We start from the raw sequence: 25,441 nt of genomic DNA, 5'->3' as shown, positions 1-25,441 counted from the left end.
AGATGAAAATGGTCGTTTGAACAAATTGTTTAGATCAAACAATTAACAAACTTGTCTAACAACAGTTTTTGTCCATTTTCCGGCGTTTGGGAGCAAATTGCTGATTGTCATTTGCTTTCATACCTTACCAGATTTTCATTCCAACCAATCAACTAGTTGGCTGGTTGGATGTAAGTTGGTCTAGTGTGTGGCCAGCTTTAGTCACTGCCTTGTGAGCTTTCCATCAGCTGCATATTTTTGTCATACTGCAGGTAATAATATAGGTGAAGAGTTAAAGGATAAACTTTTTTCGCATAAATGACACTTTGTATGTGAATATACAGAGTAACGCAAGCAAATGGATTGCAAGCGCATCCCGTCTACCGGCCATTTAAACGTTTTTTTATTTTAAGTGGAGCTTTCGATTTTCCTCCCTAAAATTATAAAAGACCTCCTGTACCTGACTGCTTAAAGTACTAAAGATTTTCACTTAACATCTGAATGTTTGTAGAGAACTACTCCATTTCAAATATGTTAATTTAATTAAATGTATTCTATGTCATTTTATAAGAGCCCACTAGTCATTGCAAATTCAGTGAGCGTAGTACTCAAACAGCAGTAACCTCATAATGACCGTAGCTTCTCTCCCCCTGCTTGGTATATGCTGTGATGCGTTATTAAATTATTTTCTGCTTACTGGAATTTTACAGTATTTTTAAGGGGAATTAAGTTGCAAGTAATGGTTGCAATGTGCTTTCCTGGAAATGCAGAGTGTGCCCGCCAGCATCGCAAGTTTTCCCTCGCTTTGAATTGAATTCCCCCTTTGTCATTGTGATTCACTTGTTTCTCACACACCATTATCTTTCTCTGTGAAAAATGTATTCATATCAGTGTTTAGTTACATTCTGTTTACCACACAGGGGTCTGATTTGATAATTATTGCTCAGAAACTGGAATAATATGCAGTTTCTTAAAGAAACTAGGACTACTGAGAAAAAGGGCCATTCAATCTTTTTATACACTGCAGAAGTGGTTCAAAATAGTTTTAAAGAGCATCAAGATAAAATGTCTGTAGAGCTCTGGCAGTGAAGAGCTGTTGATGTCTGAGTTCTGTACTAATATGAAAGTGCAGGAATGATGCTCCTAAAAACTGCTTTTATGTTTCAGAAGGTCATGTTAGGACAACGTACTATGTGTGTGTGCGCTCAGCGGGTCAATTCTGCGTTTCCATCCTGCCTCTTGACACTAAATCATTGTGATCAATTCACATATTTTAGGAAACACTGAAGACCCTCTATCCATTCACCTTGATATCACTTATTTAATTTACTCTGAAGCAGAATTCTGGTTACTGTTACAAGTAGTTTGTTTTTTCGTTTTGGATCTATGAATATGCCAATGTTTGCAATATGGAAGAAAGTAAAATGGAATGAAAGAATAATAGTCTATTTTATAGTCTCTAATACTACTCTGATAACTGGTAACATTATCCTAGCGTGTTTCTAAAAGAGACTGATATAGCTGAAATAACAAGTAATAGCAAAAATTGCTGTTTTTCCGCCCATCTCCTTTTTCATTGAGTGAATAAAATTATTGAAGACTAAAAATTTTTTAAAATGTACACTTTATTTTAATAATCCAAAGTCTATGACTATTATAATAAAAACCTCAGATCATGGTTATGCTTAGACCCAAAAATTTAGACCACTATAGACACCAGTCTTTTGATCTCGGTCAGTAATCTAATAAGATTATTCTCTTGAACCTGTGTTAAGGTAAAGATAGGAAATGGTGACCGTGAGGACAATGTTTAGATTAGAAGTAAAATGAAAAGAAACCACAGCAGTTTATTACCATGGGGTCTCCGTCTAATGTCCACCTTGTACAAAGCACATTCACAGAAGTAGCTTTCGATAATGCTTGCAATGGCTGGATTTCTTGTACTTCTGGGATTTAACCATATGCTAATCTAATTTGTATAGATACTGGTTTCGATTTGTTAGTTTACATTTTTTGCCATGTTCTTATCACATTATCAACATTATTGAATAAATAGATTGAAAATCAACAAAAAAAAAAAAAAATATATATATATATATATATTACACACACTATGACTCACTTTATGCTTGTAGACTTTATGGATGTCTTGTGGACATAGAAAAAGTTTATTTTTCATTAACTTGGATGTGCTGGCTCGTGTGTGTGTGTGTGTGTGTGTGTGTGTGTATATATATATGTATATATATATATAATCTCTCTATCGCTAGATAAACCAGTTCTGTTAGACACAATATGATGTGCAGTTCAGCTCACCAACACTTAACAAGTGTTGGGACACTAGTGTCCTTTTCAATATAAATGAATCGCTGCTCCCTCCTGTATACATTAAGTCCCGGATCCCACGGGTAGAGAAATCTAATAAAACAAAAAAGAGGGGCACTCCATAGTGCATCAAAAGTTTATTAGATACACTCTAATTAAAAAGTGGTGCAAGACTGCCCGAGATATGCTTGTACCCAGTGTAAATACGCTGTGGACTGTTTACTACGCGGTATGAATTATAATGCTCCACGGCAATCGCCAACCGTCGTCCTGTAGATTCGGGAACCTGCCTCACGCTGTGTACTGCTGTCAGGCTGCTACAGCGTGCCGGACCATGGGGAATCAGGAAGGCATACGGGGCACCAGTGGAGTCACAATCGCGTCACTCAGGCATGCTGTAACGCGTTTCATCAGATGACTTCGTCAGAGGGCTGGCCTGAGTGATGCTGAGGCCCAGTATTAACATGACTACAACCAATCAACTGAGGCAAAGGCGGAGTTACACTTGTAGACAAGGTCCACCCATCAGAGCGGAATCTCTCACTAGAACTCCCTTACCATGATCTGCACAATATCATACAGATAACTATATAGATAATTCAGAATTTGTATTGTTTGGTGCAAATTAATAAGAGTTCTAGGCACCACTCCTTACCCATGTATTCCACATATTCGGCATGTTGGTAAGAGTTCTAGAGCAAATCGATAATATTGTAAGGACTTTTATATTCCATTACACCACATAAAATTACATGAAAAATGATATAAAGAATTACATGAAGTATATAAAAAAAATACCTAGAAATGCTATTACGCTGGTATATAAAATCAGCCACATACATTTTCATACCTATACTTTAGAAATCAGGATCAGTATGTTGGAAATTAAAGACGATATATTTAAAGCTATATCATATTCCACTATACATAAAAATGGGGATAGGAAGATCTCATGGGTTTATACCAATCATTCTATAAATGGATGATCTCATAACCCTCATTCAAACCCATAGGTGTTAAGGTATTGAGAGTATCTAAACCTGGTGCTTTTGGGAGCGACATGCACTAAAAGGCATGGGTATGCCCAAAACAATTGAATATCGCCACCCGATATCTGGTGTGAACAAACCATTGTTTTTTTTCCATATGTGGCAATACAACATTTTATGTAAGACCTTCATTTTTTTATTAAACCACTGTTGTCATTCACAGTAGTGCGTGTCCCACAAACACATATGTTTTTTGTTAGCAGCCAACTAATCTTCCAGTACATGTTTGGAGTATAGAAGGAAACCACTTGCAGACAAAGGAAGATGTATGCAATCCTACCTCACAGTGCCCTAGTGAGGAATTAAGCGGCAGCAATGTTAACTATGCGCTGCGCCATATATTTAGGTAGCTATTCTCGAACAGACAAAGTTGTGTATAACTATTATAGTATATTGAGTTGTGATGACCATGGGGGGAGATTGCTTCCTGCACACTGAGCTTCATGTAACGTCATTATCCATTCAAGGGCACCACTGGCAGCCACTTTTTGTATCTGTCGTTACATATGTATTTGGGACTGTTAGTATTTGATTTTACTTAAAATTATCTTGTGTTTTTTTTATTGGCCTTTTTAAAGTGTTGATAGAATCACTTTCATATGTCAGTCTTCTGCCAGATTGTGGCGATGTAATCTCTATACAATGCATAGTTGAGCAGCATGTGTGGCCCAGAGGAATAGATCTTGGGTTCAGTGGGTAATATAGATCCATACACTGTTTATAGACGTTATGATGGAATGTTTCATGCAGCAAAGTTGATGAGCTTTAGGTGTTTTGAACAGGTTGTATGAGTTTCTATTTTTATTCCTGAATATTCATTCCCTAAATGGCATGTTTATACCTGTAGCAAGTGTCTATTCATATCCCTTGCTGGTCTTCTGTCAAATTCCCTCATCACAGACTGTGACCTTATACAAAACCTTTCATATATAGTGATTTGTTTTGTGTAACGTGAAAGGCTGTTTATAAAATGTAAATTGTGTGGCCATCAGACTGCTCGTGGTTTCCTATTGGCTCCAAACATCCAAGCGACTGTCTGGAATAAATGTCGGAATTCTAATATTTTTTGCTTTATCTTTTAAAGTGAGTCTCTTACATAAGTATTTTTACAATCATTAAATTAACAGGCCCACTGATAAAATGATGTGAACACTACATCCCATTTGTGTAATGCGGCGTTTTTTGGGTTTTCTTTTAATGCTTTATAGATCACTGTAGGCAAACCCTGTAATTTTACATTTGTTAAACATCCAAAAAAAAGCAGTGTTTCACAAAAATGACAATGAAAGTAAAAAAAAAAAAACCTTGGTACTATCAGCCGCGGTAAATACTAATGGGCGCCCAAGCGGAGAAACTATTTGAGTTGCTTCATTGTGCGCCTAAACCTACAGATGTCCAGCAGGGGAGTTCAGAAGACTTGAATAGCAGCCTCAGAGTCTAAAATGTACTAGAGCCGTGGTTTCCAAACTGGATGCCTCAGGACACTTGCAGGGGTGCTTTGGGTTGGTGGTCCAGTACCAAATAAAATTATATTTAGTCAGTGTGGCAAAACCAGTGATCATGACTGCCAATCAAATATGTGGACAAAAAAAAAACGCATCCCTGTCAACCACCACATAACTGAACCTAAGGGTGACACATAAGTACAATTTACTATATTTCTATTTTTGCTGATTTTCTCAATAAAAAAAACTTTTGTCCCAGGGCTGCCATGGGAAAAAATGCTGCTACTCTAGGTTGCCGTGATTCGAAAAAGTTTAACTACTGTACTAGAGTGTTGTGTTCGTTCTTGTTCTAGTACATGTTGGAGAAATTATCTAGAATGATTCATTTCTAGCATGCACTCACTTAACTATTTTATCAGATTTTAGAACCTGGTGACCTTTCCCATTTTAATGTTACCATTAATTAAAGGGACCTCCGTTGTCTTGAGTGCAATTGCTTCAGCGATAACTAGTAGGCTTGGAGATGGATGGTGGCAGTTGGCACTTTCTAATGGACCTCAACCTTATCATTATAGTTGATTACTTGCTAGAGATGGCCAGATAAGCACAGTACACTTTTTCTTGGATTTAAAGGTGCGTATCCACTAGCAGATAGTGGAAAGACAGTATGATTACAACATTGTAATCGTGCAGTCGTTCCTCATCCCCTGTAGTGCCTACACTAAACGATATGTCGTTCAGTGCGGGCACCCTTCCTCATCCCCCAAACATGTTATCGGCAGATTGACCAGCATGTTCAGGCGATGATTGAAGCCGAAAACGACTTGTGGAAGTGCGCATCGCTGGTCGTTTTCAATATTTTCATGCCTGGTTTGTGAACGATAACTTTGCTCTTATTGTTCAATTGCTCATTTTAATCAGCAAGGGGATACGTGACTTAAGACAAGCTGAACTAGATCTCTAGTAATGCACCTACTAGATATATAGCACAATGCTGCTACTGATATTCTCACTTCCTACATCTGTACAAAACCTGTAACTTGCATATTTGGTCTACTTTCTCCAGGACTGTGTACGCTTGGTAGAATGAAGCCTTTGGGTATTAGTAGGGTTTTCATTTCATAATTGATATGAACACGACTCCCACATCATGAAGCAATTACATTTAAGTATGGTTAAAATGGCCCAGCAGCAGTACTTAATTGCTTTCTCTCACCTGCTGTTTTGTTTGTTAAAGGAAGACTGGCATAATTTTCCAGACGATCTCTGAAAGAACATCCTGTTTTGCATTTTCTTTACAAATGACAGGTAGTGTCATCCCTACCGTAAATTAGGCTTATTTATCCAATTACTCAGTAATTTGATCTGAGGACACGGACCTATTATGTGGACATTAATAAAAAAAAAAAGTTGATTTATAGGTTGTCGTCTGATTTCTAGTAGAAGAATCATAAATGTTATTTGAATGCTCTTACATTTTGGGCTGTACATTGTCAGCATAGTATTGGCCTAGGCAATTGGTTGTTCTCCAGGTGTCCTGGAACGACAAGACCCAGAATATGCTATAAGCTGGCTGAGCATGCTGGGGCTTGTAGTTACACAACACCTGGAGAGACATGTTGTGTGTGTATAACAGTGTCTGTAGTACCTTCCTATAACCTTCAAATGCATTTCCTTCCAGTATAATACTTTGGAGTGAAATCTCTCTAATACAGCTACTACATTGAGTAACTGTACTAAATTTCATCAAACAAGGCAGATGCAGGTATTTGTGTATACTGTAACTGTCAAACTATAGAATCCATATCAATTTGGGGACATACATGGGAACTCAGCAGACAGCGGCACACACAGGCAAAAAAACAGACTTTTATAAATGTGCCCAAGAACCATCTGATTGTTATCTGTCTGATCATTGTGGCACCACACACGTTAGCCAGTTTCTGTGGCAAAATTGGTATTTGTCGCCAGCATAACATTTCTCAGCAATGGAAACAATCTTACTTGTATACAGGTGTGTCCTTGCTCATTGCAATATGCCTGGTGTGAGTGAGCCGCCAGGTCCTGTATAACTCTGCTAGCGTCTGGCTTGCCGAAAATGCAATACAGGTTGAGTCTCCCATATCCAAAATGCTTGGGACCAGGGGTAGTTTGGATATCGGAAGACTCCGTATTGTGGAATATTTTCATACCATAATGAGAGATCTTGGGAATGGGACCCAAATCTAAACACAGAATGCATTTATGTATTATATACACCTTATACACACAGCCTGCAGGTAATTTTATACTATATTTTCAATAAATTTGTGGCGCAAACAAAGTTTGTGTACATATATGAAATTCATTTGTTTTATAAGCACCTTATACAAACAGCCTGAAGATAATTTTATACAATATTTTTTATAATTTGTGCCTTAGACAAAGTTTGTGTACATTGAACCATCAAAAATCAAAGGTTTCATTATCTGTCATGCCAAAATTATTCCGTATTTTGGGATATTTGGATATGGGAGACTCAACCTGTATGATGCACCAGGGGACACTGCTGATTAGTTTAATATGTGACACTTGTATATATGTGGGGGGAGTTCACTTGTTTTGTAGGGTACCTAAACTAATAGGGCTGGGTATGATATCCTGGCTGTTGGGATGCCGCTAGTCAGAATACCGACAGCGGCATCCTGACAGGCAGAATCCTGACATGCTTTGGAGTGAATGGTAAGTATTTTTGTAAGCCCTACCCTAACCCACCTTTCTCTGTGCCTAACCCTCCCTCCCCCTAGTACCTAAACTTTAACCACCTCCTCCCTGCACTCTAAACCAAACACCCCCCCCCCCCCCCCATTCACCCTAAACCTAACCTCCCCGCAACCGAATCCTAACCCTTTCTCCCTGGTGCCTAAGCCTCTCCCCCTAGTGCCTAACCCCGCTAGCTAACACTACATTTCTGCTCGCTGCCTCCTGAGGAGGCGAACAAAAATGTGCGATAAGTCGCTGCTTGGGCTCCCAAAACAGGACTTTAGACGGGGATAGTTGCTATACTCAGCTAAACCCTGTGCTTTTGGGCGCGCACACAAAGCAGTTGTATTGCTCTGTTGGGTGCCCAAAATACAGTTGAATTGTGTGTGCGCACGACTGAGTCTTCAAACAGTACTTGGATTGGAAAAAAAGCTGTGGCCACTGCATCATAGCACTTCACATGTTGATTCAGAGACTTGGTCGCACACAGATATACAAGTCGCGTATCAATCAGCATAGTCTCCTGGTGCATCCTAGTTGCGTTGCATTGCATTTTAGGCGCATTTTCAGAGGACGTCCAGCACTAGCAGTCACACGGGACCAGGCTAGCCCAGACAGGCTGTTTGCATGACTGCAGCAGAGACGAGTGAAAACACCTCTATGTATATGTGTTCATGTAGAATATCTCAGAACAGTTCTACAGTTTACTCTTATAAACTGAATATAAATGCTTATCTAAAGGGTTAAACTAATTCCTCTGCTGCTTGTGAAACCTCTCTTCGTGGTCTGCTGTTTGTGAGACTTGTAGACCAGCAGTGATCATCACCGCAGGCTGTTTTTCTTCACTTCTCTGATTCCCGGAAGGATTCATGAGATAATGGGCAGGGCTAGAATTTAATCATTATAGAAGAGTAAAAAAAAAAAAAGTGCTTTTCTTTCACTTAAGCTGATCTGTTGACAAGGAGAAAAGTGCTGCGCTGCCAAGAATACACAGCTCAAACCCCTGCCAGTCTGCCTTGTAAAACGTACAGTATGGCCTTGGCAGGCCTTTTCTATGAAAATAGTGGTGTGAATATTATGGAAAATTGCCTGAACTCAGGCTGCTTCACCCTTACTGCTGTGTGAGGAGAATTATATAACTTGTGTGTGCATCTCATCTGACACGGCATGCCGTTCTATTCATAGCTGGTGAATATTCTTGCAGGCATGTACACAAATAATTTAAGTTCAGTGAGAATGTTTTACTTTTTAAAGGGTTATGAATTTTTTTTTTTTTGCTTTTGAATAATGTAAATCTTTCTTACACCAAGTACATGCGCGTTAACACTGTATATTACCATATTTATTCAACACACACATTAACGGGCGTTCTTAAGGCCTAATACTGTGGTTTCCAAACTTTCTTGAATCTTGACGCCACAGTTTTAGTATTTTGTTCACTGCAATCCTAGGCCATAGGTTTCTTATTGTGTAATTCAGCAAAACTTAAATGATGCTTACCTGTCATTGTGGATCAGTTGTAGGGTTGCATTTCTGTTTGTCTAGCGTTCCCGCTAGGCTGTTTTAGCGGGGCGCGGCGCCCTGCCCTCCTTCTGGAGGACAAAAAGCACCCTGCCCTCCAGGAGGAGGGCAAAAAGTGCCCTGCCCTCACAGCCTGCGGGTGCCGTTTTCACCCACGGGACGCAGTGTCCCGCGGGTGGACAAACATGCGGTGACCCGGTCACTGCCGGAGAATAGACGCCGGGCGCATGCGCCCGGCATCTATTCTCCCTTTCGGCAGCGCTTGGGGGCTGGCCGGCATGTCCGTAAGCGCCGGGCACGCCCCCAAAGTATGACGAAAAGGGGACGCGTTTTATAGACATGCCCCCTTTTCATGACCACGCCCCCTTTTTGGGCGCGCGGCGCGCGCTCAAGGTTGCCCTCTCTAGCACCCGCGCCCTGCCTGCCGCCGGAGCTAGAGTGAACACTATTTGTCCATATATTTTATGATAGGCAAAACCAGTGCTAGTGGCTGCTAATCACATTAACCATAATAACGTTTTGGTCCTGTACCAACCCGTGGCATCTGGCACCGTTTGGGAACCATGGCCTAATACATGCGTTATAGCACTGTTAGTCAATCGAATAATGTAAGCACCTTTACACACATTTTGCTAAGCTTGCCTTACTTTGCCTGCAACGTTCACAAGTTAAAATGCTTGGTTTTGTTTATTGGTGTCTATTGGAGCGCACATTTGTTGCACCATGCACAATACTTTGAGCACATCCTTTAAAATAGAGGACAAAGTGCAATAGTGGGTCAATGCTGGAACGTCATATGGGTTTCCTTGTAATTCTATGGTGGGCCTGAAACCGGCCACTTAGATACAGAGGTGTCCTTTGGCATCTTTGCTGCTTGCGTGGCAAACATGACGCGTGACTCGCGCCATATGTGGTGCGATTTGCTGCAAAGATGCAAGTGGATATATTTGTAGATACAGCATTAACAAATCCTCTTAAAATGCATGTAATAGTATCACTGTACTTGACACTAATGGGGCGATTGAGTTGTTTAAGTTGCAGTAATTAATGGGCTCCCAATTTTGTAATTCAATTGTTTTTAATTGGCCATCAATTATCGCGCATGTCGCGTCCAGGTTAGGGCTCCCAAACCAGGACGTCTCACATTTCTTCTCACCGCCTCAGGAGGGGGCGTGCAGAAAATCCAGCGGCTGTTCGCGTCCATGAACGGAGCAACAATTGAATTGCTCTGTCGGGCGTCCGGCACTGACAGTCGCTGGCGAAAACATTTGAATTGCCCTATTATTACAACCTAAAATTATGTTTGGACAGAACTAAAAAGTTTATCTGATTAAAAATGTGTTGTTGAAGGCAATGCAACACTTTCTCTGGGTACAATCTGCTTCAGTAATAGGGGGGAATTCAAGTTGCCGTCGGACTTACTGCAGGATTTTAGCGCCGAGGTTAAGTGTGTGGAGCTATTCAATTATTGCTCACGTTAAAGCATAGCTCCCAGGTTAATTGTGTGGAGTTATGCAGTTACCACCTGCGACTAGCACCGGAGGCATATAATTAACGTGGATTTCAGTTCACACCTCAAGAGGATGCGAGCAGAAATTTGCTCCTCGGGACTAGTTGCGGACTTAACATTGGCAGTAATTTCAATAGTTCCAGGCACTTGGCTGGGGAGCTAAAATCCTGCAGGTGATCGAATTCACCACATATTGAGGTAAAATCTATAACCTCTGAACAAAACCATGGCGAAAATATGTAGCATGGGGTGTAATCTAGAAACACCTTTTTGACTGTTGTATTATTTTCCCACAGCTGTTGACTCTTGTCCCAGCATATTCTTAGTACAGCATTGTTCTTGTCCTGTGCTGCTGGGAATCTGATTTGTAGTCCTGTGACAACAGCTCAAGCACCCAGTATGGAGTGTCTTGTAACTGACTTGTTCTTATGAATGTTGTATTGTGGAAAAGTTTTATACGCCCAGATGCTTATAGTTGTAATGTGTTTTATACCACCCCAAAATTTGACTCCCCAAGTATGTTTAAGAGACACTTCTTAGTTGTCACATGAGCAAGTGGTTATATTGTAGTTACCAGATCTTGATTTCAAGGGCGTGTTCTATATTTTAATCTTCAGGTTTTCATCCTGACTGTTTAATACCTTTATTAATGCACATCACTAACGCATCCTATTGGGACAACCTAAGCATTTGTACTCATTCCATATGGTTCATATCTAAAGATTTATTAAAGCGAATATTTAGAGTACTCACGTATGTGAAAGTATTCTGGGGCTTCTCCTAATTTGTGATTCTTTTAATTCCAGTTCTCAAAAACAATGACTGCAACAATGTTTTCTTTAATTTTCTATATTGTGCCTAGTACAGGGAAATAAAAGTGAGACTGTTCTGTTCTAGAGCTCAGACCAGTCTATATAGTGTTCATATTGGTACCCTGCACCTGTCAAAACCCATGCAGTTCCTCTTTCCTTCCTGGGGTGTCGCTTTCTGCTCTGGTGCTTCTAGCACACTCTGGTCTGCATTGAAGTAGTTTATTGCATCAGCTGAGTGTGATAGACGCACCAGAGCAGAAGGCGACACCTCAGACAGTAAATAAACTGCATGACTTGTGACAGGTGCAGGGTGCTAGAATGAAAACTACTATGAACAATCACATAGGAGTTATCTGCCTATCTCGTATCAAGACTGACCAGCAGGTTCTGGGACAAGATTTTTGGATTAATGTCTCCCCTACATTATTATTATTATATTTATTATTATATTATTATTATTCTGGATACAGGGATATCTATAAAGGCACAAATGGTGGCAGGATGAATGTATTTTTACTGATCATGGAAGTAAAAGGTTGTTTAACATCCATAACTTATGCTGGCCATACACGCTACAATTATCGGGACGATCCGACCGATATCGGTGGATCGCCGCGATAATTGTAGCGTGTGGGGGGGATTGTCCAGCATGCCCGTCCGATGCGATATTTCCCGTTAAACTGTTGCCCGCATCGGGCAGTGTATGCCCAGCGCAGCCGACAGACAGACATTTCCTGTGTTCCTTCCTACGGGGGTGTAGCGCAGATGTCTGCCGAATACACTGTGAGAGAAATCTTACAGTGTATTCCGGCGACTTCTGCGGCTGGCAGCCGGCCAGATAAAATGTCTGTCAGTCTGACAGACATTTTATCTGGTAGTGTATGCCCAGCATTACAGTAGTGTGTGCATTATTCTGTACAATAAACAAGTTTAATGCATGAACACTAAAGCCATGACCTCGAACTCTCCGTCTACAGTCAAATACTTATAAGGTTGAGCAGACAAACAATGATGACACCACTGACTGTTGAACTGTATATGTAGGATTACTAATCCCTTCACAAAAACAAGTATTTGTAAAAGGAATAGCTTTGTGTTCATCCCATAGTTTTTCTATTATTTAAATTGATTGGAAAACCAGAGCTATCCTCTCCTTTAATGCAAAGCCTGGACTACATAATTGGAGATTTTCAAATTCTAATGATTTTTATATGTAATACTATATTTTTACTTATGCAGCTCCCTTTTTTCCAATAATTTGACTAATTTATCATTCGTGCAGTAATGTGTCAGATTTTGTGTTTTTCTGGCATTTTATGTGATGCATTTTATCTTTCATGTAGATTTATTTTAGCTCTGTGCTGTCTGCTTAGTGGGGTTGTTGTCTAGGATTTTCAGCGCAGTTCGTAGTGACACAGTACAGAGGGTGACTGTCATTTGTTAGATGTGGAAATCTTAGTTGCTAAGAGTTCCAAGTCAGCAATGATAATGCGCATGTTTATTTTTTTGTTGTCCCAGCCTTTGCAGTCAGGACAGGTAACAGATTAAGTCAATCTACTCAATCAAGTATTTTGTATAAAGGCCCCCATACATCAGCAATCTGAAAACCACAACTGAACAAGTTGAAGATTTATTGCCTAATCTTAGGATTTCCCAATCGAGCAATCTGCGCCCATACACTACAGATCTTTTTCAGTGATTTGCAGATCGATTGCAGCAAACACAGATCTGGCAATCTTGAAAGGCCCATCATTTTGCTAGAAACGGTCTGCAAATCTGCTGATCATGTCCATACACTAGCAATCTACAGCCCCAATCGATCTGTGAAATCCAACATGTTGGACAATCTGATTAAACAATTCCAATCACGTTTTGGTTGCAATCTGTGATCTGTGAAGCCCATACATTGCAGATTTTTATACACAATCGATTGCTGCGATCCATCTCTGATGTATGGAGGCCTTAAGAAGCCATTCTAATTAGCTTCAGATTTGTCACTGTGCATAATGGATTCTACCTTGGTGTATCAGGTGACTGGTTTGTTTGACTTGTTTACACCTTGGGGTACAGAAACAAGTGGTTGGCATGATACATTTGTGTTTTGCCTTCTGATTGCCAATATCTGAACAATATGGTGTGTATGACCGACCCACCGATTTCCCATATACCTGCTGCAGGGACCCACCGATGAATGCCTGCCCAGTTGTGATGTCAAGCCCGGCACATCGTGCAGAAGATTGGTAATGTGTATGCACTTACCAATTGTCAGGTCGACCGGTCAGTCGAATGCCTGACCCGTCGATGTAGTGTGTACCCAGCTCTAGTCTCTCGCTTTAGAATATACTCTTATGAAATAGAGCAGTGTTTCCCAACTTTGGTCCTACAGGCACACCAACAGTCCAGGTTTCAGTGATATCCATGCTTGAGCACAGATGGTTAAATAAAAATAACTGAGTTACTAATTAAGACACCATGTTTCAAGGATAGGCATACTTGAGCACAGGACTGTTATAGGGGTATTCAATATGGGAGCAATAACATCGTTTTTGCGTTAATATCGCACCTATGACGTCATTATCGCAGGTTTTAGTTTTACACCGTATTCAATTTCAAAGACTTTTCGCATGTTCGAAAAGTCTTTGATAAAAAACGGGGATAACTTTTCACCATTGAATAGGTGTCGAAAAAAAGTGCAGAATTGGGGTTTAGGGGTGCAGGCTTAAAAAAAATAGCCCGCACCCCTGGGAATGACATTTAAAAAAAGAACTGTCAAAAAAAAAAAAAAATAGGGACACCCCAAAAAATTAATTTAAAAATTGGGGTGAAAAAAAAATGGGAAAAAATTGTTTAACTATAGGGAAATAGGTTCAGGGCTATTCTGCAAATATGCGGCGGGTGTTTTCTAGAATAGATTTATAGCGGCAGGTGCACAATTGCAGAGTTTTAAAAAACTTACTTTAGGGACATCAAAATATGCTAGTACCCATTTTCATGTACCCCAAATTTGATGGGACCACTTAAAAAAACGAAAAAAAATAACCGAAGTGCTCTTCTGCATCACTTCTTCAATGTCGGGAAAAAACACCTGCTGCGGCTATTTAAATCCCCGACTTTCAATTACAGGCTAAAACGGGGGTACCCATAGTGATCCCCCATGTTTTTACAACTCTAGGGGGGTCCTACAATTTTTTTAAGGACAATTTCGTAACTTTACGCAAATCCCACTTCGCAGGCTCCCGTTTTCGTTAGTTTCATATCGAATACGGGGATAAGCGGGCGCGCGCCCGATACTTTAACGCAGGTAAAAGCTCCGATATGAAACGTAAACTTCGACAGGGAAGTTTACGTTTCATATTGAATACCCCTCTTAGTGTGCCTTGAGGACCGTGGTTGGGAACTCCTGTAGTAGAGTACTAAAGCATTAAGAGAAGACCTTTCCCTAATCCGAGTAACCATAGAGAACATAATTAAAATAAAAAATACTAATAAATAATAATTATATTGAGAAGTAGCTAGGGTAGTTGTAGGTGTCCTGTTTTAGATGAAGAATTCAGTCTTCTGTTAATACATTAGAAACTACTGACCTGAAGAGGTATTTTGGAATGTACAAATAATGCAATATATAACCTCCAATTGCTCAGGGATTGTTTTGACATCTAACTGAATTCCTGCTGCCAGCTGGTCGTAAAAAGCAGATACCAAACAGAGAACACATGTTGCCTTCATCCAGCATCAAACTGCACAATTGTGCTAGAGAGAAGCCGAGCATTTCAGCAGACTCTCTCCTGTCATTCTTCTGGTTACTATAAGATCTATATAGAATGTAACTGCTGCAAACCTTATTTAAGCTAATGTCACAAGCTTTACAAGAGCAGCTAAAAAGTTAAATGAAATGACTGCCAGCCGATCTGTCATTGGTCCCAGGATGCATTTATGCCTTCCACATTTTTACCTACACAACATATTGCAGCGCCAGTGGAAACATGTAATGAGAGATGATGGCAGGAATCCCTGCAATAAATAATTTGCAGGAGCAGAGTTCTCCAAAACTGCAGATGTTCAGAAAGATGGAAAACTAAATCCAGTCTTGGGTTTTCAGAGCACAGGGCAGTATTAACCCAATTTGTGAGGACTGTGCTTTTCTAGGTTTTAAACCTATAGTATGGTACATTTAGTTTAGCTGGACACCTTTTTAAGGGCAGGTGGTACCCCATTTATTATTGCATGGGGGTTAATGACATTTTCAGTGGCTATACCGCAGAAGCTGTTTGAATACAGAGCAGTAAATGTATCATGTTGTGATATATGCACCATATATTCTATTTGAAGGGATTAATTATTGGGTGCAGAGCGATCCTAATGAAGAAATAAACCTGAACACTTCAGCAAAACAATACATACTGTACATGTTGCCATGTTAGTTGAAGACACTGATGGGTTTTACATGTACAGTGTGTTTAAATGTAATCCTTAAGTGGTAACAGTATTTATCCTTCATTTCATCTTCCATTGTTCTCATTATTAGATGTTTGTATGCTTGTGTGAGTACCACAGTTTGTCCTACCCAATAACTTTCTGTTTGGGGTAAGTTAGTTCAGCAAAATGTCCTTGTAAAGCTGGGTGCACACCTATACAGTTCTCTGCCTGATCATCTGATATCGGGTGACTGGGCTGACGACTGTATAGGTGTGTATGCAGGACTGTTGCATGAGCATTAGCCGATAAATGGCTTATAACACTTCTGCAACGGCCAGGATTGGTAGGTTGCATCTTATTTGCTGTTTAATAATTATCGGGCTGACCTCCTGGTCCCATAGAAGCCCGTACACACTGTTCTATTTCTAGCACAGTGTATATGGGGTTCGCAGGGGGTCAAGCTGGCTCGGCTGACCTGGAACGTTTAACACAATCAGCCGGGCATCTCAAAGGTGCATACCCACCTTTATATAGTATGTCACATCCCTATCAAATTAAGAGTTAAAATGATTGGTGGCTTAGTCAGTGACTAACACTATTCACTGCAACCCAAAAGCCTTGTGGCCCTCTGATATCTCTCTACCCTTTATGATGCCATCTCATGCAGTGCCAACAGTTTGCATGTTTCAGATGTATCCATCTGTCTGTAAGTGAAGATCTAACAGATCTGGTTTCTTTGGCTGAGTGCTGGATCTCTTATCTGTAATAATTGTCACAGTGTACTGAATCGGTGCAAAATATCTAAAATCTCCTTTTCCAGCAAGCTAGGTATACTGTACATGCTATGTATTTCTGACTCTGCAATTAAATCTCAAGGGGGCGATGCAATTCAGCGTGAATTGATGGAGCTCCCGGAGCTATTTAATTGGCCGTGCTGTTTAGTCCGACTATTTCTCCTCGCACCCTCCTGAGAGTGTGAGGAGATATCCGACTAAAGTGCCAGCTGCAAGGCTGTCTGCCAGCTTAGCACTGCGCAAACAGTCTCATGGCTGTCACGTTAGTTGGAGAATGCCGGTTCTCGTGACTAAATGCCCAGTTTAAGTCGCGAGAATCGGCATTCTCCAACTGCTTCTAGTCTGACTTAAAATTGCTGTGAATTGAATAGCCTGTGGACCAACATCCAGGTGCTATTCACATCACAATGAATTGAATTGCCCCCCCAAGTGCTCAATTATGGGTTGTTGCTTTTGTAGGGTAGAGAGTCTGTCTTCCAGCAAAGTGCATTGCTGTCTCATATGACTAATTCAGTTTAGCCCAATGTCCACTTATAAAGGAACTTTCCACCCACTACCATGGTGGTACTAGACCCACTGATGCATTTAGCTTCTATGCTGACATTGGGTCCTACATTCCAACTTTCATCCCAGAAGGTGAGTTTGGAAAGTAGACACTATATACAATGATTGTGTTAGGTGTAGCCTGGTTGTGTGAGCAGCACTAGTTTGTCAAATAGCTGAAATGAATAAGTTTACTATATCGCCATGGGATCAGCCTGAACGTTCTCCTCCATGTTTGAGTACTTCCTTCAGTCCAAAAACGTGTTGGAAGATTACCCTCTTCGTGACTCGGGCTGTGGGTAATACTGACATTACTACTTCTGCCTTTAACTGCATTTTTTTTCTTTTTGGCGGTGATACCAGCATGGAAATGGTATTCTCTGGGTACACATTGGCAGCATTAGTAAATGTGAGTCCTGTCGTGTTTCCCAACAGAAATAGTTTCTGTAATGAGTGTAAATATTCAATAGTTCTCCTTTTAAATTGTTACATTATGAAGAGTTTTTTTTTAAAACTTTTTTTTTCTTCAATAGTGGGTAATATGCTGCATTATTTTACTACCAACTTTCCGACAATACTGAGGGGTGGTGGGGGGATGTTTTGTTTAAGTGTTTTCATGTAACTGATAGGCAGAGTAGTAAGGGAAAGGTATTTGCATGTCAGGATGACTGTGCCTGGACTCCTGACATTTGACTCTCATTACTAGCACCAAACTGAGATTTGACTGTCTCCTCCCCTCCAGCCTCTAGCTCTTAGCGAGATCTGAAGGCAGAGGAAACAGGCAGGGCAGCAGTGTCTTGAGCCTTTCTTTGTGCCAATACAGAAGTGCTTTGTGGTAGGCCATCTGGGCTGGGAGGATTTCCTCACAATTCAAAGTATGACGTCTGTCACAGTGCACTGGGATTTGCTCTGAAGCTCTGGAGGTTGCGAGGAAACGTTGACAATTTCGACTTTAGGACGTGTGAAATAGGTGCTAGGATGGAAGCCAGCTTCCCTGACCTCACGCATGCAGGATTTTCCTCCACACTTGGGAACTTAAGCAATGGTAACGTATTCGTTTTGTTGTGGGTGTAACTCCTAGATCATATACATGTGGTATGCTGACAAGAGGAAATAGTTTATGCATAACATTTCCTAGAAATTAAACCGATAGGTTTATCTTAAGAAAATCATTAAAACAAGGAATTGCACGGACATCTCGCTGACTTATTTGAATGTCATATTAAACCTTATAAGCGTTGTGGTAGAACAGGTTGGTGCTGCAAAGTAAATTGCATTTACTGGAATTAAATACTTTCTGTATTCACTACCAGTTAGTCCTTGTTGATTTGTTGTGGAAGTGATTTGTTTGCAAAAGAAGGACCTTCATTTTCTCTAATTTCAGATATTGGTGCTGTTAGATTTGCAACAGGTTTTGCAAAGGGCTATTAATCTGCATGTGTCCCAAGTGTTCTATATATGTAGCCTGGCAGATAAGGGGACCCTGCGATTCCATGCATTGGTGCTTACTATATTTAGGATTGCATAAATAGTTGTGCTTTATCTCTGTATGTGCATTGTAAACAGCAATACAAATGATGTAACACACTTCAGCGGTCATGTGCAGCGTTAGTTTGTAAAGCTTCTAAGGTATTATATTTATCTGTAACAAGTGTGTAATGAATGCAGTATTAAATTAATATGTTAACAGCAGCATATGTTTCATTGTACATTTGTCTTCCAAGAGTGAGATCTGGAATGTACTAAAGATATATAATTCATGTGTTGCACAGTAAGACTTCAATACTTTTTAAAATACTGCATCAAATTAAATAGAATTGTCCTTACTTAGTTTTGATTACATTTTTGTTCTAATGCCTCCAAATAAACCAAAATATGTATTATGGCTGTTGATTTGTCAGTAATAAATTTTGTAAGGTTCCACAGCAGTGGACACGGGGGGGGAAAACAGGGCCTACGTAAAAGTGTTATACAAGAAAGCCCTAATAATTGTACACATCACATACTGTTTGAAAGAGCGCACTGCTGAGGTGAGTATTGCTCAGAGTGGAGACTGGTTGTTAGGTTACTATACGTATAGGCTTAGCTCTAACAGAGGGATACATTTTCAGAGAACGTTTTAAAGATCTGAAGGCTCTGGAGGATTCTGATCAGGTGTGTTAGGTAGTTCCATAAATAGCTGCAAGGCAGGAGGAGTCTTTTATAGAGAGGCGGTTACTAGAGACGAGGCATTTTGCAGCTCAGAGGTAAATGTAAGAGGGCGACAGTTTTTGATATGAGGTTTCAGTTTTGCGAAGATGTGGTGGTTAGGGTGAGTAATTTTGAGTTTAATTGTGAAGGGCAGGAGGGGCCTTTGTACGGGTCTGTAAAGGGGTATGGCAGATGTGTAGCGGCTGGAGAAGATTGAAGTGGGAAAAGATAGGAGGATGTAGCAGTAGTCGAATCAGGAGATGAGTGAATAAAAGTTTGGATTCATGTGGCAATATTTATAATGTAATAGCACTGTGAGAGACTCTCACTTTGTTAAAGCAGAAGGCATTACGTGTGACTCTGGGTAAATTAAATTTACACAAATAAGACCTAGGTGGGAATGGAACCCAAAACCTCAGTGCTGTGAGGCTGCAAGCTAACAATTGTACCAGTATGATCATTGATCACTCTTGGGAATGCTGTCTCATTGGACTGTTGGAAGGAATCCTGAGTTGGATAGAGGAGCGCTTGTTCAAAAGAGGATGGCAATGTGCCAGTGGAGAGATAGAGGTGGTCATATTAGGGAGGGGTAGTAGAGGAGTTTGCAGGGTGAGGTGATCAGTTATTGCGCAGGTCATGCCCAATTGCACCAGGGTGAACTATGTAAAGTGGCTAAACCTGTGCAAATTACTGGACGCAATGAGATGAAAGTGCAGTGGCTTGGTCTTCAATCACCAATGAGAATACCCTGAGGATGGATTGGGGAGTGTAGGAGAAGGTGTGGAGTAATTACAATTGTGCTTTAATAACATTATGCACATTGATGAAGTGATTTTCATATAACATTTCTTCAAAGTAGACAGCAACTTTATGTACTAGACAAATCACAGCAGATTTTTTATTTTTTTTTGTCCAAATTGACCATACTTGATACTGCTTTATGTATATCTTGGAATAATTAACATCATATCTTAACCTGCTCAAATGTGATAGTTCAACCCGCTTTTCCATTATACGCTATGTCCTGTCATTGGTGAGTGAGCCGTAAGCTGATGTCTGGGCCGGTGCGAAGTTACTCAGCGCCCAGCGCCGTCCCGTGCTTCCCGTCCGCCACTTCCCCAATTGCGCTCTCGCCCTGAGCTTAAAATAAGAACGGCAGTGGGTGGGTGGAGGACCGGGATCTTCTACAGTCGGACCCCAGTGCCACCTGTCCAGCTGCACACACAGATCTTGCCTGGAGCCGGTCCTGGCTGATGTGCAGTTATTTGGTGCCCCCTATACATTGTGTTGCTGAATTCTTTTCTGATCTAGTTATTTAGTAATCAAGACAGTCAGGTGTGGGTCCCATTATAATAGTCAGTGGCTGATTGCTATGACCTAAAGTACATTTCTTACAATTCACACCACTTTGTTTAATCAGCACCTTTTAATGTTTAAAGTGTTGTCCACATTAGGAGTACCTGTGCTGTTAAGCATACCACCCTTCGTGCTTAATTAGTCACATTGTGATTTGCACTCTCTGCTGTTACAGTGGACCGGTAGCCGAAAGCCAGAAAATAGGACACTCCCACTGAAGATCTACATGTTAGGAGCCTGGCAAATAATAGCACGTGTCCAAAAGTGGTCAATCCATATTTTCATATATATTGAGCTTACTGTTTTTTTTTTCCTGTATGCTTGGTGATTTTATATCTCAAACTATCCAAGTTTTAATGTTACTTAAGGTATACAGTGAAATGTCACCCATTTTCTAATGCAAAGATGGCCCCTATAACACTCTATGGGGATGATTCAATTGTTTTATCGCACCCTATCTCCTGACTAAAGCAACATCCAAACCTGGTGACCATCACTAGCGACTGCGGAAGCGCTCAATTATGCCTACACACTGAGATGTAGGCGATATGTTGTTACGAACTGCATATCGGCCCGACATTGCTCCAGTGTACCCGGCTTTAGTGGACTCATATAAAGTGACTTTCTAAACATGTTGCTGCAACCCTAAGCATCTGATCATATTTTCCAGTCATTAGTCTCATTTGCAGCAGAAGAAAACAGCATCTATAAGACAGTATTTATAAATTTATTGGCAAAGGTGTTGGAGCCTCATATAAAATACTTAGTCATGTACTGTATCATAATTGCAATATATATGCTTTCATAAAAGAAAATCGAAAACACAAGTTTGCAAAAGCCATTGGTCCTTTAGTTGTGACTTGTTTCGTTGTTTGGTTGAGCAAAACTAAAATGTTACAGTACAAAAACAGAGTAGCACTAATGAGCCCTGACATTTACTTATAAATCCAACTGCAGCTGCACTGTTTAATTTATGTATTTTTTGTGATGGCATCAGCAGCTTTGTGGATTTCACAGTTCATCCTTCTCATTCTGAGCATTGACAAAAATTAGCCTCAGGAACCACACATTATCCAAACACCCGCCAAGGCCCAGCTCGCCATGCAAAAAGGAGGGAAGCCTTTTTGTTTTATTTATATATATATATATAATATATATATATATATATATATATATTAGTCAGGTGCATAAATATTGGGACTGACAGAATTTTCATATTTTGGCCTCTAATCACCACCACAATGGCTTTGAAATGAAACAAACAAGATGTGCTTTAACTGCAGACTTTCAGATTTAATTTGAGGGTAATTACATCCAAATCAGGTGATAGGTGCAGGAATTACAACGGTTTCTATATGTGCCTCCCACTTTTTAAGGGGCCAAAAGTAATGGGACTATCGACTCAAAAGCTATTTCATGGACAGGTGTGGGCTATTCCCTCGTTATTTCATTATCAATTAAGCAGGTAAAAGGTCTGGAGTTGATTCTAGGTGTGACATTTGCATTTGGAATCAGTTGCTGTCGACTCTCAATATGAGATCCAAAGAGCTGTCACTATCAGTGAAGCAAGCCATCATTAGGCTGAAAAATCAAAACAAACCCATCAGAGAGATAGCAAAAACATTAGCTGTGGCCAAATCAACTGTTTGGAACATTCTTAAAAAGAAAGAACGCACCGGAGATCCCAGCAATAGAGGTGCTGGTGGTGAATAGAGGCCAAAATATGAAAATTCTGTCAATGTCCCAATATTTATGGACCTGACACTAAAAATTTTTGCAGTCATTTTAGCTTGTTTAATGATTGTCTGTCTGCTATATATTAATTTAACACTCGTATATAGATACGGCATGTTGACAATGTATTTTCATTTATATTTCATAGTGAAACGGAGATTTAAGGTTAATGAGCCATGAATTAATGAAAACGTTCATACGCCTGTAATTTTCATTTATTTATGAAGACGAAGGTACATAGCATCGCATCTTCAGCCCCCCCAACTTGGTGCAGTAGCATTTTTCTTTTGCGAGAAAAAAGTTTAGATTGTACGTATGTGTTCTAGCATGATTAGACCTTTTTTGTTTTGGGGTACAGTTCTATACAGTTGCGTAGCAAACTGCCAGCATTTTAATATTTATGTACTAGGAAATAATATTAATCTTAACACTTCTTTACCTCGTTGAGGTTACAGTTTCTAAGATGTGCCCAGGCAGCCTTGCCATTATTGGTACAGCCCTTAAAACAAATGTTTCCGCAGTGGTAAGGTGATGTATTTTATACTGCTAGAACTTTTATAGGCTACTGTATATACCTTCATTCTATTGATGACGCCACACAGCCTTCCAGTCTCTGGCATTGCTTGACATTTGCACAACAGCTTGTGTTGTGCTATTATCTGCTGTTGCAGGAGTCCTCACTCCAGACTTCCCATGTGGTGATGTCCATCACGCCAATTGCAATGCACTCTTCTCATCTCCACAGACAGTGATCAAAGAGATGAGAACAGTATGAGGCAATTTAATGCACACAATCTTTTAAAAGCCCCGTAACTTGCAGAGTTTGCACAAGCTCTTTTTCTGCTATACATCCTGACATTAGTTATCTCAAACAGCAAGAATATAAGCAAGGCCATAAATCCGCCATCTCTATCATAACTACATTGGAGGACAAGGAGCTACTCTAGTCTGGTTATAGAACAGCAGATTTATGGTCACTGAAGTTCAACATATGATTAGGTAGTATTTTTATCTTACGCAACAATTGTTCTGTTCAGACTATAAAATCTGAAATGTAATTTTACCAGTAAGAAATTAATCTATTATTAAATAAGTTTAGGGTTGGACATACAGTATGAGCTAGTTTAACTTCTATGTGCAATACAAAGTAAAATGTGTTTTTAGATGTATGGATACATACTGTATCTTCCCTGGCACCTGAATTTTTGAGCTTATAGTCTAAATGATCTGTTGCGTACAGACAGCAATTTAGTCAGCAGCCAGATAACCTTCCAGAATGTTTTGGACTGATAGGAACCCAATAGTACCAGGTGGAAACACAAGCAGACACTGGGAGAACATGAGTTTGACAGATTTTTAAGAATGAGAAATGTTGGAAATATGTAGAGATGAGCAGTTCGGTTTTGATACTACTTTTCATCAAATTAGCGTAAGTTTTGCTTTATCTTATTGGTTATTTTAAAACGCTTGAGAGCCGGATAGCCATCAAGATGCTGTTTTTGAGATCCAAACATAACCGAGTACTGCACTTCTCTAGAAATAAGCCGCATATATCCAATTAACACATATGCTGCTTGTGTACATAAGATATTTACCAGTATGTGGTACCTCTGAGTTTTAGTTTGGAAGAATCACTTCATGCTTAAAATTCTTTATTACAAGATCTTAGCGAAAAGAGTGGAACAAACCATTCTATGTGTAAAGCTAAATAAACACTGGAAAGCTATATCTGCAGGTGATGGTGGTACATACACACTGAACAACCATTAACTGCGTTACCACAACCCACCACCTGAGTCATAATCCCCTCCCTGCCGGCCCCAGCAGCAACTGTATGGGTGGTCAGCTGACTGCCCATACACACAGCACAATGAGCAGATATGTCTGCCTTCGGCTGTGCTACACAGCTGACGCGATATGTCTGTGAATGACGTCCTTCACAGACATATCATCTGTACACACTGGACGACGGGCACACAATATATTGGCCGTTCAATTGAACGGTCGATATGTCAGCCAGTGTGTACCCAACTTTATTTTATCTGAAACTGTCATAGTGCAAACTTATAGCAATCAGTATATAGTTGACCTACTGTAGGCTACTGACTGCATGGCGATCTCACCAGAAAGACAGATACTTTAGTGATACTACTGTGCTTAATAGTTTCTGCTGAAATCTTTTGACCATAAAAACTGTTAGGTTGTACTTCCATACAAGGCCCACAGTTAAAGATTCAGAGCTAGGAAATTGTTACTTTTTTCTTATTATTCCTTTAATAAAATACGGTTTTAAATTTTTTTATTTATTTTTTTTGTAATTTTTCACTGGCTGTGCTAAATGTTTGTTTTGCCAGTGTTGTGAATAAAAGCCACATTGCAGATCTACATCTTGAGTCTCGCAGGTCATACTATTCAAAATGCATTTGTTGTGGTATTTGTTTTATACTTTACACAACAATTCCCTGTTTTTTTTTTTTTCCCGTTTATTTAAAGAATATTAGCATGACTTGGGCACCTGCTTTAAACATCTCATTTGTCAGTCCTGCACATTAGCATGGTGTTTTTGCTAGTGTGCACTTTTGTTTCCTTGATAGATTGTTCTTTGAAATCAGGATATGCTGTACACACCATTGGTTCTACACAAATGAAGGAAGTGGGTTGTGGTTGGCATAAAGACATAAATTCAGTAGGTCCATATGGCGTTTTATTCACCATGTTGATATGATTTAATTCAGTCTCTAAAACATCGGATATCAAATGTCCTTATTGCTTGATATCTGGCAGAACTAAAATGGACTCAACTGAAAGTGTTAAGGTAATCTTATTGTAATACTCTGGTACCAGATACTAGACTTATATATTTTAAAGTGAGTTTAACCCTTCCAAGGTTACACCCACCAAGATGTGTTCCATCACTACAATGCAATGATAACTAAAATAAATTTCCATAAGATGTGTGTGTGTGTTTATATATCACTGTAGCTCAGGCAGTGCATCGGAGCTAGAGAGGGCATTTCCGTTTGCG

General features: G+C 40.0%; 1 protein-coding gene across 5 annotated transcripts in view; it reads left to right on the top strand.

Annotated features, from left to right (window-relative positions):
* The window catches only part of EML4 (EMAP like 4), a 167,087-nt gene that overhangs the window by 52,336 nt on the left and 89,310 nt on the right, over nucleotides 1-25,441 (top strand). The window contains exon 1 of one of the 5 annotated variants that reach the window (XM_088477287.1): nucleotides 17,941-18,181. The exons of the other annotated variants lie outside the window; for them this stretch is intronic. Coding sequence (XP_088333413.1) covers nucleotides 18,115-18,181 — 67 coding nt within the window. The 5' untranslated portion in view covers nucleotides 17,941-18,114. Of the gene's footprint in view, nucleotides 1-17,940; nucleotides 18,182-25,441 lie in introns of those variants that run through there. 5 annotated transcript variants of the gene reach the window in all.

The sequence above is a fragment of the Taudactylus pleione genome, unplaced genomic scaffold, assembly GCF_031769625.1.
Source record: "Taudactylus pleione unplaced genomic scaffold, aTauple2 ptg000201l, whole genome shotgun sequence".
Classification (NCBI taxonomy): Eukaryota; Metazoa; Chordata; class Amphibia; order Anura; family Myobatrachidae; genus Taudactylus; species Taudactylus pleione.
The sequence above is the reverse complement of the archived record's forward strand: the minus strand, read 5'-3'. Positions and strand labels throughout refer to the sequence as shown.